The sequence below is a fragment of the Myxine glutinosa genome, chromosome 13 (assembly GCF_964187855.1).
Source record: "Myxine glutinosa chromosome 13, kmMyxGlut1.1, whole genome shotgun sequence".
Classification (NCBI taxonomy): domain Eukaryota; kingdom Metazoa; phylum Chordata; class Myxini; order Myxiniformes; family Myxinidae; genus Myxine; species Myxine glutinosa.
In genome coordinates, this window is record NC_136273.1 from 64235767 (window position 1) to 64253014 (window position 17248).

Genomic DNA, 17248 nt, shown 5'->3' on the forward strand with positions numbered 1-17248 from the left:
ACAGTAAAAAGAAAAATCTCCATCCGATCTGCGTTAATTGAGTCAAATTTAGAGCCAAATACTGTTATACGCAGCAGGACCAATTCAGAGCCAAATAAACTACAGGTTCCTTTTCCGATTCATGCTTTTCGCTCCGTGTTTGCGGGTTCATAAACAAACATTAAACTCCTCAGCTCTGTTCATTAAATCTCCAGTTTTTACCTCTCCAACAAGTGGTTGACCATCAGAGGTGTTCACCCAAACTCCAATCGTTGTGCCTTTTTCATAAGTCTGATAAGGAGTCCCATTTCTTCTTTTATTGATACTAATGGCTGGGTCCTGCGGGACAATGGGAGAAAAATACATCATGTAACATACATCATGTAACTCTGTCGATGATTAATTGTAGCTTTGGAGCAGTTGTGATAAATAAATGAAAAACCTTAATGCATCTAACAAGAACTATACATTAGTATTTAAACAGATCCTTCCAGTGAGAAACCTTCAACACTAGCTACAAATACTTTGGGGTCACAGATAGAAATGCAAGAATATATATATATATATATATATATATTAGTGTATGATTGCTGAGAGTTCAGGTGCAGTCCCCAATCATGCTGAGGAAATGCTTCTTCAGCCAAATCATTTTATCATTTCCTATTCCTCCTTGAAAACTATATTACAACAATTGACTTTTCACATGCTTGGGACCTTCTTATAAAAGACTGGAGTAAGACTTCATCAGTAACGCATTATATATTTGGCTTTCCATGAGCGTAGACCATGTATAAAAACAAACAAACCAAGCCGAGGTAGATGCTGCATTTACACTCTATGGATACCATGAAGGGCACAAAAGCAACAATTTACAGGAAGTAAAGGCTTGCGGTGGAACCCAAATTCGAGATTGTGATGTGGTTGAGAAACGAATGTGTCCGCTCACCGTGCAACTTGACGTTTGCTCTCCTTGTCCCAAAGTTTCCTGTGTAGTTTACATCAATATGGACCACCTCATCTCTTTCGATCAATTTCTGGTCTGTAACCACCACAGCCTCTTATGCTCTTATGCTCAAACCCTCTTATGGTTAAACTGCCAAAATCAAGACTCTCTGCTCATCTTCACTCCTTCATTCCCCTTTTCTCCCGCCTCTGGAACAAACTCCCTCACTCTCTTCAATCCCACTCCTCCTTCCAGGTCTTTAAAACGGCTGTTCACCACCATCTCTTATCTTCCCCAATCCGAAACCTTGATCTTTTCTACCCCTGCTAATTTCACCCCAAATCCACTTTTTTGAGGTGACTTTTGACTTCTTTCCTGGAAGTCCTTGGTGTCCTTGCGTTTTATACCTATCCTGCCTCCCCCCAGGCCCTCTCCCTCCAAAAACATCTCCCGATGTCCCTGCTCTCAAATGTTGTGTTTGTGTGCTTCCTCCCCTTCTCTCCCCATCTTGTCGACCACTCCCCTTTTTATATACTTTGTTTGCTTGTTTGTTTGATTTGTTTGTTTGATAAATAATAATAATAATAATTCATTTATTTTGTATAGCGCTTTTCAAGAAGCCCAAAGGTGCTTTGACAGAGTGGAAAACATAATGCATAACAATAGATGAAAACAACAATTGCAAAAAGACAAGAATCAATAGGGAAATATTTAAAGCAAAAGGAGGGAGAAGAAGAAGAGATAGTCAGGGGTTAAATGCTGTGGGTTGAATGTTGAATGCAGTGTTGAACAGGTGGGTCTTTAGTGATGTTTTGAATGTGGTGAGTGAGGAGGAGTCTCTGATGGTGTGAGGTAGTGAGTTCCAGAGGGTGGGAGCAGCGATGGAGAAGGCCCTGTCCCCCCAGGATCTGAATTTGGTCCGGATGGAGGGGGTCAGGAGGTTGGTACCAGCAGAGCGGAGGTTGCGGGTGGGAGTGTGTCTGGAGAGGAGGTCAGCCAGGTAGGATGGCGCCAGGTTATGGAGGGCTTGTAGGTCAAGATGAGGATTTTGTACTGGATTCTCTGGGGGATGGGGAGCCAGTGAAGCTTATAAAGGACGGGGGTGATGTGGTCACGAGTCCGGGAATGGGTGAGTAGACGGGCAGCGGAGTTCTGAATGTATTGGAGTTTATTGGTGATTATTGAGGGTGAACCACAGAGGAGGCTATTGCAGTAGTCCAGACGGGAGGTGATGAAGGCGTGGATGAGGGTTTCTGCAGCCGTGGAGGAGAGGGATGAGCGGAGACGGGCAATGTTTTTCAGGTGAAAGAAGGCTGACTTTGTGATCTGTTTAGTGTATTTGTCGAAGGAGAGGGTTTGGTCAAAGATGACGCCAAGATTCCGGATGTGAGGGGAGGTGGATACTGAGATACCGTCGAAGTTGAGGGAAAAGTTATGGGTGGATTTTGTGAGCGTTTTTGGGCCAATGATGATTATTTCAGATTTATCACAGTTAAGCTTGAGGAAGTTGATTTGAAGCCAGGATTTTATTTCAGTGATGCAGTTTGTCAGGATAGAGTGGGTGTCGGTGGAGACGGACTTGGTGGAGATGAAAAGCTGGATGTCATCGGCGAAGCAGTGGAATTGGAGACCATGACGGTGGATTAAGTGACCGAGGGGGGACAGGTAAAGGATGAAGAGGAGGGGGCCAATAACTGAACCTTAGAACTGAAGAACTAAATGTTAGCTCTTTCACGAGCCTCGACTCTGTATACAAAACAAAAAAAAAAAAAAAAAAAAAAAAAGCAGCACCTCCATAGACATTAAAAAATAGCCACTAGTGGGCTGACGGTCATCTCTTGATGATATAGTTCAGACCTCTGCTGATTTTGGGGAACCCACCTGATAAAAACCCTGATCTCCTGGGAAGCCCCCTGATCCGAAATTGAAACATCCAAGCCCAAGCGATCATGCAGACCATCAAGTATAAGGGCTGTATTGTGTTTCAGATTAATCAGTTGGTAAATAAGGGACGAGTAGGGATCCGAAATTCGGGGGGTAACCCCACTTGGGAGTCAACATGATCAGAAACCGAAAAATTGAAGCCTGAGCGATTGTGTGGGCTGCTGCCTTGTATACATTTGTCAAGTTTCAGAACAATCATCCAGGTGATAAGGGAGGAGTAGCAAAAAGAGTAAAAAGTTAACGGACGACAGGCCGGATGGACAGACGGACAGAGATCTGGACCTTGCAACCCATTTTATAAGTTCATCTGTTTGAGAATCGAGATGAGATGACCTAAAAAGCTATCATGTGAGATCAGATGCTATCATTACAACCTTCTTTGGATACGAAAGGAAACCGACACATCATGGACAGACTTATGACTGTGGATGAGTACAAGCAAAAGGGCAGCCAGTTTAAATCAATGCCATTAATGTAGTACGTGAAAGAAAAAGCACCATCCTATTGTGAACAACAGCAAAGAATAGTTTGAAACCATCTTTTTTATTGTGTGCCTGTAGGGAGTAGACCCTGGAAAGTAATATCTCTGGGGCAGGAAGATGATAAATGGAGGTGTCTGCACAGCCTAGTTATAAAAATCAAGGTCAATCAAATGAACATTACTGGTATCTGATGCAACTCTTGCATGTGCCAGTTCCCCAAGAGCTAGCAAGTTGATTTGCAGGGTCCACTTATGGAAAAACTGTCACTGATACTGTCAGAAGACATGAGCATGAGTGTGGCCTCAAGGTCTCTTGGGTCTTGCATGATATTTGACTTCAACTTTGTTTGTAAAGTCATCAGGTTACAACTTCATAACATTATTGCAATCTCGCACGACAAGGCCAAAGCACAAGGCTGGTTGCTCTGGCATCGCAGACGGGTCTGTGGCCTTTCTGTCTTTTTCCGTCTCTCCTCCAATATTGTTCTCTTTCTCTTTCTCTCTCTCCATCTTCTCCCTTCTCTCTCTTTTCTTCTCTTCTCTTCTCTTCTCTTCTCTTCTCTTCTTCTCTTCTCTTCTCTTCTCTCCTCTCTCTCTCTCTCTCTCTCTCTCTCTCTCTCTCTCCTGTGAACCCCTACAGCCTCTACAGGACACACATGTTCTTCCAATAACCTCATCCAAGCTAAATCCCCAAAATCCAAGCTTAGTGCACACGTGAACTCTCAACTCTTGCTCAGTTTGTGGAACTGCCTTACAGATGCCACTACATATCCTGCTGTTCAATTGTTCAAATGCACTACCTTTCTTTTTAAAGTGTCTAAGGAAAAAAAAAAGTCAAATTTCAAAAAGTGATCCTCGATTTGATAAGCAATGATCACTTTTTAAACTTTACATTTTAATACGGAAAATGCAATTTTACACAGAAAAAAAAACTAAATAAAACTTGCAAAATTTTACATGGAGGCAGCCATGTCTCGTTTCTGTTTGGATGAAATGACATTACATGTGCTTTGCAGAGCATTTGTGTCGTTTTTACCTCTGATACCGAAGGTGGATGAAGGTTATGTTTTCACCCCCTGTGTGTCTGTTTGTTCGTTTGTCTGTGAACAGGATATCTCAAAAAGTTGTGGACGGATTCGGACGAAATTTTGCAGAGATGTAGCGTATGTGACAAGGACAAAACGATTAGATTTTGGTGAAGATCCGGATTCGGCTACTAGAATTTTTAAGTGATTCTTCACCATTGAGTGATAGGGCCAAAACCGATACATATCAGGATATCTCAAAAAGTTATGGACAGATTTGGACGAAACTTGGCGGACAGGTTGGGTGTGTGATAAGGACGAATCAATTCGATTTTGGTGAAGATCTGAATATAGATTCGGATACGAGAGTAATTTAATTTTAATAGGATTCTTCACCATTGAGAGATCGGGCGAAAAGAGATATAACATGAAGTTTTAAAAGGTTATGGACGAGTTATGATTAAACTTGGTGGACGAGTTGGTTAGGTGACAAGAACAAGCCGATTAGATTTTGGTTCAGGTCCGAATCCAGATTCGGCCTATCAGTGGGATACAAAAAATAAACTGTTCCGCCTGGTGGAGGTGTGCGCTCTGTCAAGGGCCGTTCTAGTTTGTTTTGCAATGGCGACTTTCTCGACATAACAACTAAGAGTAGTAACACCCAGTTAACAATGTTTGTCACGTTTCCAACATGAATAGCCGGGTTATAATTCAGTGCATGTGAAAGGTAAGAATATGAAATATTAATAACTCATTTGGAAATATTAATTTAGGTCGTCACCCAGAAGAGGGAAAGAAGTTCATAAAATCAATATGGGTGGCATAAAGTTAGCTTGAAACACAATTAAGTTAACTATAAACACACAGCTAATGATCAATTGGGTTGTTAAAAGTCATGCATGTGTTGGTGAATCTCTGGGCCTACCAGGATGAGTATGTAATACTGGTCATTGGCATGGAGGTCTTGCACAAACTCAGGAAGCTGTCCCCACTTGACAGAGTCGATGGTAAAATCTTTGTGGTCTTCCATATATTCAATGTCGACGCACTGTATGTCCTACATAAAGAAAATCGAGAATGTAGACAATTGGCATAAAAATACATTTCATAAGATACAAGTAGAAACATGAAACACCAAACCACATGGCGTTAATAACAAATCACAGGTGTGGTGGAGGATTACACTTGGAGTGTGGTGGAATTCCACTGGGCGTGTGGTGGAGGATTCCACTGGGCGTGTGGTGGAGGATTACACTGGGCATGTGGTGGAGGATTACACTGGGCATGTGGTGCAGGATTACACTGGGCGTGTGGTGGAGGATTACACTGGGCGTGTGGTGGAGGATTACACTGGGCGTGTGGTGGAGGATTACACTGGGCGTGTGGTGGAGGATTACACTGGGCGTGTGGTGGAGGATTACACTGGGCGTGTGGTGGAGGATTACACTGGGCGTGTGGTGGAGGATTACACTGGGCGTGTGGTGGAGGATTACACTGGGCGTGTGGTGGAGGATTCCACTGGGCGTGTGGTGGAGGATTCCACTGGGCGTGTGGTGGAGGATTCCACTGGGCGTGTGGTGGAGGATTCCACTGGGCGTGTGGTGGAGGATTCCACTGGGCGTGTGGTGGAGGATTCCACTGGGCGTGTGGTGGAGGATTCCACTGGGCGTGTGGTGGATTCCACTGGGCGTGTGGTGGAGGATTCCACAGGGCGTGTGGTGGAGGATTCCACAGGGCGTGTGGTGGAGGATGGCACTGGGCGTGTGGTGGAGGAATCCACTGGGCGTGTGGTGGAGGATTCCGCTGGGCGTGTGGTGGAGGATTCCGCTGGGCGTGTGGTGGAGGATTCCACTGGGCGTGTGGTGGAGGATTCCACTGGGCGTGTGGTGGAGGATTCCACTGGGCGTGTGGTGGAGGATTCCACTGGGCGTGTGGTGGAGGATTCCACTGGGCGTGTGGAGGAGGATTCCACTGGGCGTGTGGAGGATTCCACTGGGCGTGTGGTGGAGGATGCCTCTTGGTGTGTGGTGGAGGATGCACCTGTGCGTGTGGTGGAGGATGCCACTGGGCGTGTGGTGGAGGATGCCACTGGGCGTGTGGTGGAGGATGCCACTGGGCGTGTGGTGGAGGATGCCACTGGGCGTGTGTTGGAGGATTCCACTGGGCGTGTGTTGGAGGATTCCACTGGGCGTGTGTTGGAGGATTCCACTGGGCGTGTGGTGGAGGATTCCACCGGGCGTGTGGTGGAGGATTCCACCGGGCGTGTGGTGGAGGATTCCATTGGTGTTGTCATTACTGCAGTGATTGTAGTACAGTATTTTCAAAAATTGTGATGAGTGCAGGAAGGGTAACCATTGAGGATGCAAAAGGGATAGAGGAAGAAGGAATGATAAAAAGGAAAAAAAACAAAAAAAACAATCAAAGACCAATAAGAAAAGACAGTGGAGTTAGGACATCGATAATACATTCACATGATGTCGTGAATTTCGCATGAGCAGAGAAGGCCTTTGAGCCAAATCGACTCGTTGAAGGCTATTTTATTAGGACAGATGTCTTGATTTAAAAATAAACTGGTTGAGAATGAGCAAAGATCAGGAGATGCTGTCTTAATCCCCATCCATGGTTAAGAAGATAAGAAAGTCAGAAACAGTCATCTAGAATGCACCCACGTAAGGGATTCCTGCTTCCCGGTTGCGTTTCACCGTCGCCTTCGTATCTTCCAGGTCTGCATAACCCCAGCGACTCAGCTGGAAGCCAAGACCCCAATACGGGGGCATGAGCGGTCGACCCACAACCTGCAGAAATCAAATCCACATTAATGGATTCGAGAGAAAGCAGGGCCAGTAAGCAATTTAATAAATACACTGAAATGCCACAGGTGTGTACATTTCTTATTTCATCAATGAACGAACAGCACTGTGCAAGCTGGTGAACCTACAATGTTATTTAATCATGTGAAAGGTCTACGTCATGGGTCCACGGGTGAAAGAGCGCTGCTATTATCGAGTGCTTCTTCTCACTGTAGTAAAATTTTAACATTGCGTATTGAATCGATCAACCTTATGTGTACTAGAAACAGAGTGGCACGCTTACCTCCAAGTATTGACTGACCACATCTTCAGGTGTCGGTCCCATAAACAGGTAGAAATCCAGAATACCACCGGTGCTCCTAAATGTAATTGCTGGTAGAGGTTGCACCGTGGCTTCTGTTGGAAGAAGCGGTGTAAATACAAAACCATTATTCTCAACAGCCTGTACCATCTGCTCACGCTGAAACACCTCCAAAGAGCTTTCCCTGAAGGACAGCAATTTGCGACGGGAGCCGACGGCGACCGTTGACTGAGGGGTCTGGAAGAGCCGCGATAGTTTTCCATTAAGGATTAAAAGAGCATTTTAATCAAGATGAAAAAGCAAGCCACCAAGGGCCGGCAATAAAAGTCTGTGAAAAATAAAATCAATGTCGCAAACCGCTGCCCAGGTATTCCTAATGTGAAAGACTGGCGCACGATCCGCTTCACCTGTCGGGGCTCTTCTGAATAGCTTTAACCTGAGCACAGAACACACACGGCCCAATTAATTTGACTGTGGCTGCGGCTATAATTATTTCTCAATAGTGGGGTGAAATTACAATTAAAATGATTAATGGACATTTGACGAGGATTTTCAACGCTTTACCGCTCATCCGATCAGCTGGACGCTCCATGGGCTAAGGCGCTGCCTTGAACGGAAAAGCGCGGCCAAATCAATTCGAGCCACCGAGCTAATGATTCTGTAAACGCTCGAACGGCATCGTGATCACGGTGATTTATATGGACGGTGGGTCGAAAAGCCGAAAAGACCACTCATCTTTGCCCAGGGGGATGGAAATATTGGTCAAATTGGCTGTTTGCAAGGCAGTCGATGGTTCAGAAAACGGCCATTGCCAAAAAGAAGGGCATGCCGGTGAAAGATGAACAATTACAGATATATGATGATTAAGCAATTCCCATTGAATTGGCATTTGCTCATGAAAAACTGCAGTTAACTGCAGTAATTCGACCCATTCCGGGGAGGCTGTTTGTTCATCGGGAGCAATGAAAATCAATTTACCTTTTGATTTGCCAATTAACTAGTTCAATTACACAATGATGAACAATCAAAAACATTTCTTCCATTACAAATAATAGCTGCACCGTTTACGTAGTGTTCCTTTCAATCAAGACCGCTTGACGCACGGACAGGGATAATTGCTGTAGCCGAACGGATGACGAACATTATGCTGCCCTTCCCGAAAAACTTCCAGATACCTATGGGAAGGATGGCAGGGTGAGGTAGTGAAGGTCCAAACAGAGTCTCGGACGTGTATGGAGCCTTTTACGCTTAATGGTGACCCATTGTGTAGCCTCATCATATCCATGGATACTTACAATGCGAACAGTGCATTTCGCTTGGAATTCGACTGCACATGGGGCTCCCTCGAAATGTCTGGTAAAGGAAATTTTAAGAACTCATCAAGAAAGAATTCTGGTCTTGCTCTCTTTGCTTCCTCTCTCTGTTTCCCTCTCTGCCCTGCAGGATGCACATTCTTCCAGTAACCCCGTCCTAGTTAAACTCATAAAATCCAAGCTTACCACACCTCTAGTAAAAGAGGGGAAAATTGGAGAAAAATATATTTTTTCCTTATTTTTATGCATATGAAAAAATATATTTTAAATAGTGAGTTTTGGAACAAAAAAAATCTGAAAAAATAGGAGAGTAAATATTAAATAGTCCCCTTTGAAACAAAAATAATGCCTCTGGCGACCTCGTTGACAGAGGCATAAAAATAGAGAAAAAAAGAGAAAAAATAGGAGTAAAAATATATTTTAAATCGTGAGTTTTGGAACAAAAAATAGGAGGAAAAAAATAGGAGAAAATGTATTAAATAGCCCACTTTTAATATTAAACATAGAAAAAATAGGAGGAAAAATATATTTTAAATAGTGAGTTTTGGAAGAAAAAAATTTTGGGAAAAAATAGGAGAAACATACATATGAAATAGCCCCCCTTTTAACAAAAATAATGCCTCTGGCGACTTCGTCAGTGGAGGCATAAAAATAGAGAAAAAATAGGAGGAAAAAGATATTTTAAATAGCGAGTTTTGGAACAAAAAAACAAAGGAGGAAAATTGTGAAAAATATATTAAATAACCCCATTTTAATTAAAAAAAATAGAAAGAAAAAAAATAGGAGAAAAATATATGAAATATCCCCCTTTTAATCCCCAAAATAGAAAAAAATTGGAGGAAATATATATTTAAAATAGTGTTTTTAACAAGAAAAAGGATGAAACAAATAAGAGAAAATAAATATTAAACAGCCCCCTTTTAAACAAAAATATAGAGAAAAAATAGGAGGAAAAATAGGAAATGATTACCTATTTTTATGCTACGTTTTGGAGAAAAATAGTTATTAAATAGCACTGAAATACCAAAAGTAGCATAAAAATAGGGGGAAAAATAGGAAAGGATTACCTATTTTTATGCTGTTTTGGAGAAAACTAGTTATTAAATAGCACTGAAATACCAGAAGTAGCATAAAAATAGGGGGAAAAATAGGAAAGGATTACCTATTTTTATGCTATATTTTGGAGAAAAATAGTTATTAAATAGCACTGAAATACCAAAAGTAGCATAAAAAGAGGGGAAATTTTTTTTTTTTGCTTACTGCAAATCTACTAGGGACATCTAGACTCAGCTGTTCCTCAATTCTCCCATATGTGGAACTGCCTTCCAGAAGGTTCTCAATCCCACTCTTCCTTCGAAGAGTTTCTTCACTGTTCCATGAGCCTCGATCTTATATATATAATTTTTTAACCAATGTACAACAAAAGCAACAAATGTACACCTCAACAGATTATAAATTAACCTTTTGAAATATTTGTCAAAAATATTTAAAAGAATATTTTTAACATATTTAAAAGTTTGTCCTTTCTCCTGCCGAAATCCATCTTCCCTATGCGTTGTTAATTCACTCATTATGCAAATGGAAACAGCAATGATTCACGCAAGACGCGCTACAGCAATTGTGATCAATTAATGCACAAAATTCAATTAAACATATTGTAGAGTTGGCTCCGTTTTACATTCTGCAAACAATTCTGAACATTTGTGTTTGGATTATTTCCAAACCGAGTTGAACTTCATTAATGTGTGACACTTGGTTGGTGACAACATGCACCTGAAATCTCATACGTTGGTCACTTTGAAGTTTCAATTGTTACCATAGAGATCGTTTACAAAAACAATTTACCACATACACATTGCGAACAGTTGACGAACAGCACGTGATCGGTTCAACTGACCCGAAATGATGGCGTTCCACTGAAGACCAGAAGGTTAAGCTTGGCTCCTTCTGAGTTAGAGCCTCAGCAATATATCAGAGCAACAATTACAAGTCACCTTCAGCAATAAGACGCGCAGTAAATTTGGTTTGATCGTCAGATATGAGTGAATGGGGTTCAACGATGTCACATCATTGGGATAACACGGTGTAATCTCAGACTCGCTGGGTTCGTTTGCGGAAGGACTCCTCTTGGCCATTAGCATCTTCCGTTGGAATCGTGAAGAAGTTACAAAAAAAATGTTTTCAAGGTCAAGAGAAACGTTTCGAACAAGGTGCCAGTTCCTTGCTGGGTGGTCTGCCTGGTTGCCTCTTCATGCAGTGAAAGTTACACCAAATGCAAATCTTATTAACCATGTCGCTTTCTTCAATGCTTACAATTGTCCTTGTATAATTCAGACAAAAGAACGGTATATTGATGTTTCCCAATGCCCTGGTTGTTCAGGCAACGTGTGCATAAAATCCCTTATGAGGGACGTACGTTGGTGTAAAAAGTGTTTGTCATTCATTGCGGCGGATGTCTGTAAAAACGATTTTTAGCTCACCTGGAACGAAGTTCAGGGGAGCTGATGCGATGGCGCGTCGTCCGTCCGTCAGTCAGTCCATAAACACTTGAAACTTCTTCTCGGTAACCACTGATGTGATTGCGACCAAATTTGGCACGAATGCTATTTGTTGCGTTGTGACTAAAGTATGTTCACGGCATTAAAAAAAAAATCTGGGTCAAATGGATCCAGGTTTGACCCCCCAAAATTGGAATTTGCTTTTTCCTCTGAAACTACACACACGATTTCGATGAAACTTTACCAGAACCTTAATCACCCATGGTGTACCAAAGTTTGTTCACTGCATTAAAAAAAATCGGCCCCTCTGTGGGTCTACCAGGGGGTTGCCCACCAAAAGCAGTGTTTGCTTTATTCTCAGGAACTTCACCACAACCTTCATCATCCGTGATGTACCAATGTTTGTTCAAGGCATTGGAAAAATTGGGGTCTGAGGAGGTACACGGGTGGGAGGGGGGAGGGATTTCCCCCCAAAATAGGTATTTTTATGTTTGTTTGTTTAAAGTTTTATGATTATGTTATTATGATTCTACATACTGTCCTGTCTTCTAGCAAGCACTGATATTGGTTTAAAATACCTTTAGTCAGTGCAGTATACTGTATATTCTACCAGGTGAGAGCCAGGGGTATTGCCCCTATGTTTAAAACCACGGTCTCACAACTCAGAACTAGAGCGAAGTCGATGGCGGGCCATTGCAAATCCCCACGATTTCCACCTAAAGCAAAGTTGTAAGATGGCAAAAAGGTTCCATCAGGATTAACCCAATATCAAATTTTGAGTTAAAAATTATTTTTTCCATTTTGACCCCAGTGACCCAAGTAATCATATGCTACAAAACTGAATAGTGGAGATGAGTCTCTCCAATTTATACAATTGCCATGGATGATGCAATGTAATGATTAATGATTATGATGATTACAATGTAATGGATGGCATGCACGAAAACATAGAGAGAATGAATGGGTGAAGAGGAAGAATGGTGCGCACCTGGACGGCTCTATCCAATGTGTGCGGTTGGGTAGTTCTGGGTAGTGTGGTGTGCGGCCCGGAGAGATAGCAAGAACACACTTCGTTGCGTGTTTCGTTCTTTTTATGAACTTAATGTGTGTCATTATAGGGAGCAGGAAAAACGCGGACTACATATTCACGCATGCGCACATAGAGGCAAAATTGTAGTGTACAAAGGATGCGCTTTCTCTCATCATTAGTGTCACCTAACAACAGGATTGGTGATTGTGGGCAGAGCTGTGTGCGGCATGAGTGCATCACAGGTGAAGTTGACTACCGGGCTGTGATGTGGATTGTGATGTGGATTGTGATGTGTAATATTTTTGCATTTAAAATGATTATTGAGATATTCACATATGATGGTGCAGTAATGCAAGTGTATATGAGAAATATGTGCGTCAGGCTTGAAAAAGCTGGAGGAACAACACGACATTGCATGGATGGTAGTGATGCAGAATGATGTTTACAATGTTTATGTTTACAACGATGAGGTTTACGATGCAGTGATGCAGTGATGCACGGAGCAGGATCGGGAAGAGGCAGTGAGTTTCTCCTTTCCATTGGCAGGTACGGTGAGAAACAGTCATCTAATGGATAGATTGGCCTCTGTGTTGGAGAGGGTGACTAATGAATCAATGATTGGCAGATCACGCATTGTTCGATGATGGGGTGGAGATGCGAATGAATGATTATGCAAAACAGAGTGGTACTTGACTTACTTTTAGCAGAGAAGGGGGGTGCTTACAAAACTGTTAAAGGTAGATGTTGCATTTGGATTAGCAGACACAACGCAGGGAGTGCAGCTAGCCATCAATAAGATGAGGGAGACAAATACCAATTAAGGGGGGGGGGGGCATAGCAGAGATAGGTCATTGGATGATGGTGGCAATAGGACTCCTTATAACGACAATCATTGTCATTGGATGCTCAAAAGTCTTGATCCGTGTGTGTACTAGTAAGTTTTGCAATGGGCGTACGGGGGAACATCACGTGGTGGTCCGGGGTCCAGAGGAAGAGGCATAAGACACCCCCATACATGAACTGCCACCCCATTTTCTGGTCTCCTGGTCACAATTCACCCCTGTACGAGAGCAGTTCAAACCCAGCCGCCTCCCTCTTTCCACTACGCCTTGCGCTCAACCCCTGACCCTGAGTTAGCTAAATCTTACACAACCAGCACAATAGACAATGGATTAAATCCAAGAATTAACTAGACAAATCCATGCGTGAGCTGAGAACAGCTCTGGTGCTGAAGATTCTGACTCAAGCGAGCGTGAATGGCAAAGATTGCATAATGTTGAACTTGAAGCCCATTACCCTCTGTGTGAATCGGTAGAGGGGCTCATGCGTGAATCGGAAGAAGGACTCATGCGCAAATCGGAAAAGGGACTCATGTGCGAATCGGAAGAGACTCATGCGCGAATCGGAAGGGGGGCTCATACGCAAATCTGAAGAGGGGAAACTTCAAGAAGGGTGTCTTGTGTTAAAAAAGGTGTTGATGGTCGCCACCATACCTCAATGTATTTCACTGCCTTTACAACCAAAGAGCTTTATGAACACCTCACTGAGAAATGAAGGCAGAAAAGCCTGCCACTAATCCACTTACATGGCATTTTTAAAGACCCTGCATATTAAATGGGGCTTTGAGTGTTTCTACTTCTTGTGTATGGGAGACTGTTCTGCTCACATGCTTTAAAATGACTTTGCAATCTTTAAATCTTTTATTCTAAGGAAAAATCATTCATGTATTTAGTACACTTTGTGTTGAAATTGTTACCTTGTAACAGAAATTCTCTCTTTCTCTAGCTCTACAAAGCTTTTAAAATGGGGAAGGGACCATATAGGTGTTTGTCTATCGTCTTTGATCCACCAACCCCGCTCCATGGATGGCGGGACTTGATCCACCCCATTGCACGAGTGAGTTCCCTTGATGGAGAAAGGGGTTCATTACTCACCAACATGGGGTACAAGGTCGATCGGGGATAATGAGAAAACACTTCCATAAATCCCTAGTGGGTCAAAGGAGTGATAATAAATCTTCTCTTCTTTCATGTTTATTAACGATAAGAGTATTATTAAAGGGGGAATTGTAGGGCTTTCATTCGAATCTCAAGCTAATGGGGGGTGGGGGGCAGAATGACCCATTTGGCCCACTGGCGTCTGACTGTCTGGTTTTGAGAAGCTGTTGACAAAATCCTTGTTTGACCTTGCGTTAACATTCTTTCCGTATGAGCTCCTTGTCCTGTGAAGAAAGTATATGAAGCAGAATACAAGTTGTGTGATTCTTTGAGATGATGGTGGTGCTGGCTGTGTGAGAACCGAAATGGTGCTACTTGCTTCAGCGCCCATATCTCCCATGCATGTTTATCCTTATCTATTCAAAAAACTCTTGTGCACTGTCCGAGTTCGACCAGCTGCTTACGGAATCCACTACGTGCGTGCGCGTGCGCACACACACACACGCTCACACACACACACACACACACACACACACACACACACACACACACTTTTCTTGGGTCAACCATTATCAGAGAAAGATGTAGGCATGGTTTCAGATGATCATTTCTCTGATCATCCCGACCTCGTTTCCATGCTTTTTGGAGTAACATCCATACACCCTCTTGCATTTTAAAAATGTTTTTATGACTACTTTATATATATATATATATATATATATATATATATATATATATATATATATATATATATATATATATATATATATATATATATATGTAGGGAGGTGTTTTGCCCCTCCCCCTTTGTTAATTCTTGCTGCTTTACCAATTACCAAGTATAACCAATTATAGGTTTTGTTTTGACTGATTGCTGTACTCTTTTATAAAACTTAGTCCTTTCTTGTGCATTGAGGATGTGTAATATCCTAATAAGGAGTTCTGTGCTTGTGAGCTCTTGCCCTGTGTGGGCACAATCTCTTGTTCCCCTTCCTGGCCTTGGTTGCTGCTGTTATCTCTCAGCCTCCCTCTAGACTTTGCCAATATCCTGTGGGCTGACACATTTATGAGTGTCCCCTCCCTTTGTACTTTCCCAACCAAGGTCTCTATACAGAAAGTTGTAAACATGTTGCCACATATGCCTGACCATCTCCTTATCTGAAGCTAACCCATGAGTGGCCTTGGATGAGCTTCCTCTAACTAAACTGAACAACAGGATAGGACTATGGTGGGAGGACCAATGAGCCCATTCTGTCTCTGTGTCTTGTGAGCTAAAACCACACCCGATATTCCTTATATAAAGCAAGTTGTAATCGAATTATTGCAGAGCATCTTGTTGTAGTGTTGGTCATTTCATGTGAGCTTCCTGCGACACCCTGTTCCCCGCAAGCTTGTGTAAACGAGTTCTAATAAATATATCCGTTGCACCTTTCTCTGAGTCTTCTGAGTCCCAAGTTCTAAGTCTCGATCCGACAAGTGGTGGCAGCGGTGGGATCAGTCTGTGCAGTCCGGGACGCGGTCCCAGGCAAGTGAGTGGTGAGACCAGCTGGCAATTGATCCGGGTCAGGTGAGCTGTGGTTTTCTTTTGTTTTTCCTTTATAGCCTGGGGGTCAGTCCAAATTGTAACCCACTCTCTTGCTCGGGTGCCGTTTGTTCCGTTCCCTGCTCAAACCTGATCCACGAACCTAAATTTAAATACGGACCGCTTGGGTCCCGGAGCAACTGACTGTTTATGGACTCGTCAGGGTAACGTTACGTAAGGGGGAGTGCCCCATGTTGGACGCCTGTGGATAAGGAGTAATAGATCTCTGGGTTGTGAGGGTAAGGATAAGGGCGGCGTCCCGATCCGAGGCCTACCCGGGAGACGTTGGAATTATAAGTAAGATTAGAAGTATTATAAGGGCGTAGGACGCCAGGAGAGTATAGTAAGGGTAGGTTAGACGGCTGAGTAGGCGGGCGAACCTCTCAGGAGAGTAGGTAGCGTGGCTGTACCGCGAGGCGGGCGAACCTCACGGGTACAAGGCTGCGAGCCTCTCAAGAGTTAGGTAGACGGCTGTACCGCGAGGCGGGCGAACCTCACGGGTACAAGGCTACGTCGGTAAACGAAATTTTCCTAGGATGGGGAACAGGATGGGTAATAAGACTGTAAAGGCAGGTGAACCGCTTAGAAATACCCCAGCATTTTTCATGTTTCGGAGGTATGGCTATGATGCTGCGAGACCAGGGAAGTCATGGGTTGCGCTGACTAAGGATTTAGGTGAACCGTGGCCCGAAGGAGGGTCTTTTGCGCTGGAAAAATTGGACGTGTTGTATGAGGCATTAGAAAAGTTAGAACAGGCCACGAAACACTTCCCGCCTGACTATTGGAAAGTCTTTGGTTGGTGGAAGGAAGAAGCGATGAAGCGACACGCAAAGTCGAAACAGGCCAGCTTGGCCGGTGAGGTAACAAAACTCAAGGGTATGAGGAAACAGGCGAATAAAATGCAGGATGAAGCGATTAAAGAATTAGAGAGGCAGGCCAACGCGCGACTGATGTCGCTCGTTGAAAACCCAGACCCTGCGGTAGGGGAGGTAGTGACCAATCTACCCTCCCCAGCCCCAGACCTAAGCCCTGTCCCGGGGTTTCAGGCACCACCTATCCTTTCTGCGCTCCCGCCACCACCTCCCTGCAACCCCGCTACCATCGCGCCCCAGATACCCCAGAACCACCCGAGCCAGGGAAGTCCGTTTGCACAACTCGGGGCTAACGGGATAGATGACGGGACCGACATCGCAGGGTTCCCGCCACCGATAGGACAGGATGGGTTATACCCCTCACTGGTAGGCTGCAATGGGAAAGAGACCTCACAAACTACCCCATTGGAATGTCAGGAAATAAAGGGAAGGAAAACATTGTGCCCCATACAAATTATTGGAGTTAACGCTCAAGGTCAGGGGGTTCGAGAAAGGGTACCATGGAAAGAATCCTCTTTAACGGTAATGCGGGA

At 43.6% G+C, this 17248-nt stretch overlaps 1 protein-coding gene across 2 annotated transcripts in view; it reads right to left on the reverse strand.

The window, feature by feature from the left end:
- LOC137438996 (sucrase-isomaltase, intestinal) overlaps positions 1 to 17248 on the reverse strand; it is a 674815-nt gene that overhangs the window by 403069 nt on the left and 254498 nt on the right. For both annotated transcript variants that reach the window (XM_068134544.2, XM_068134543.2), the window contains exons 9-12: positions 7466 to 7578; positions 7042 to 7167; positions 5298 to 5429; positions 202 to 318 (exon numbers count right to left, since the gene is read on the reverse strand). In XM_068134544.2, the coding sequence (XP_067990645.2) occupies positions 202 to 318; positions 5298 to 5429; positions 7042 to 7167; positions 7466 to 7578 (488 nt within the window). The remainder of the gene's footprint in view (positions 1 to 201; positions 319 to 5297; positions 5430 to 7041; positions 7168 to 7465; positions 7579 to 17248) is intronic.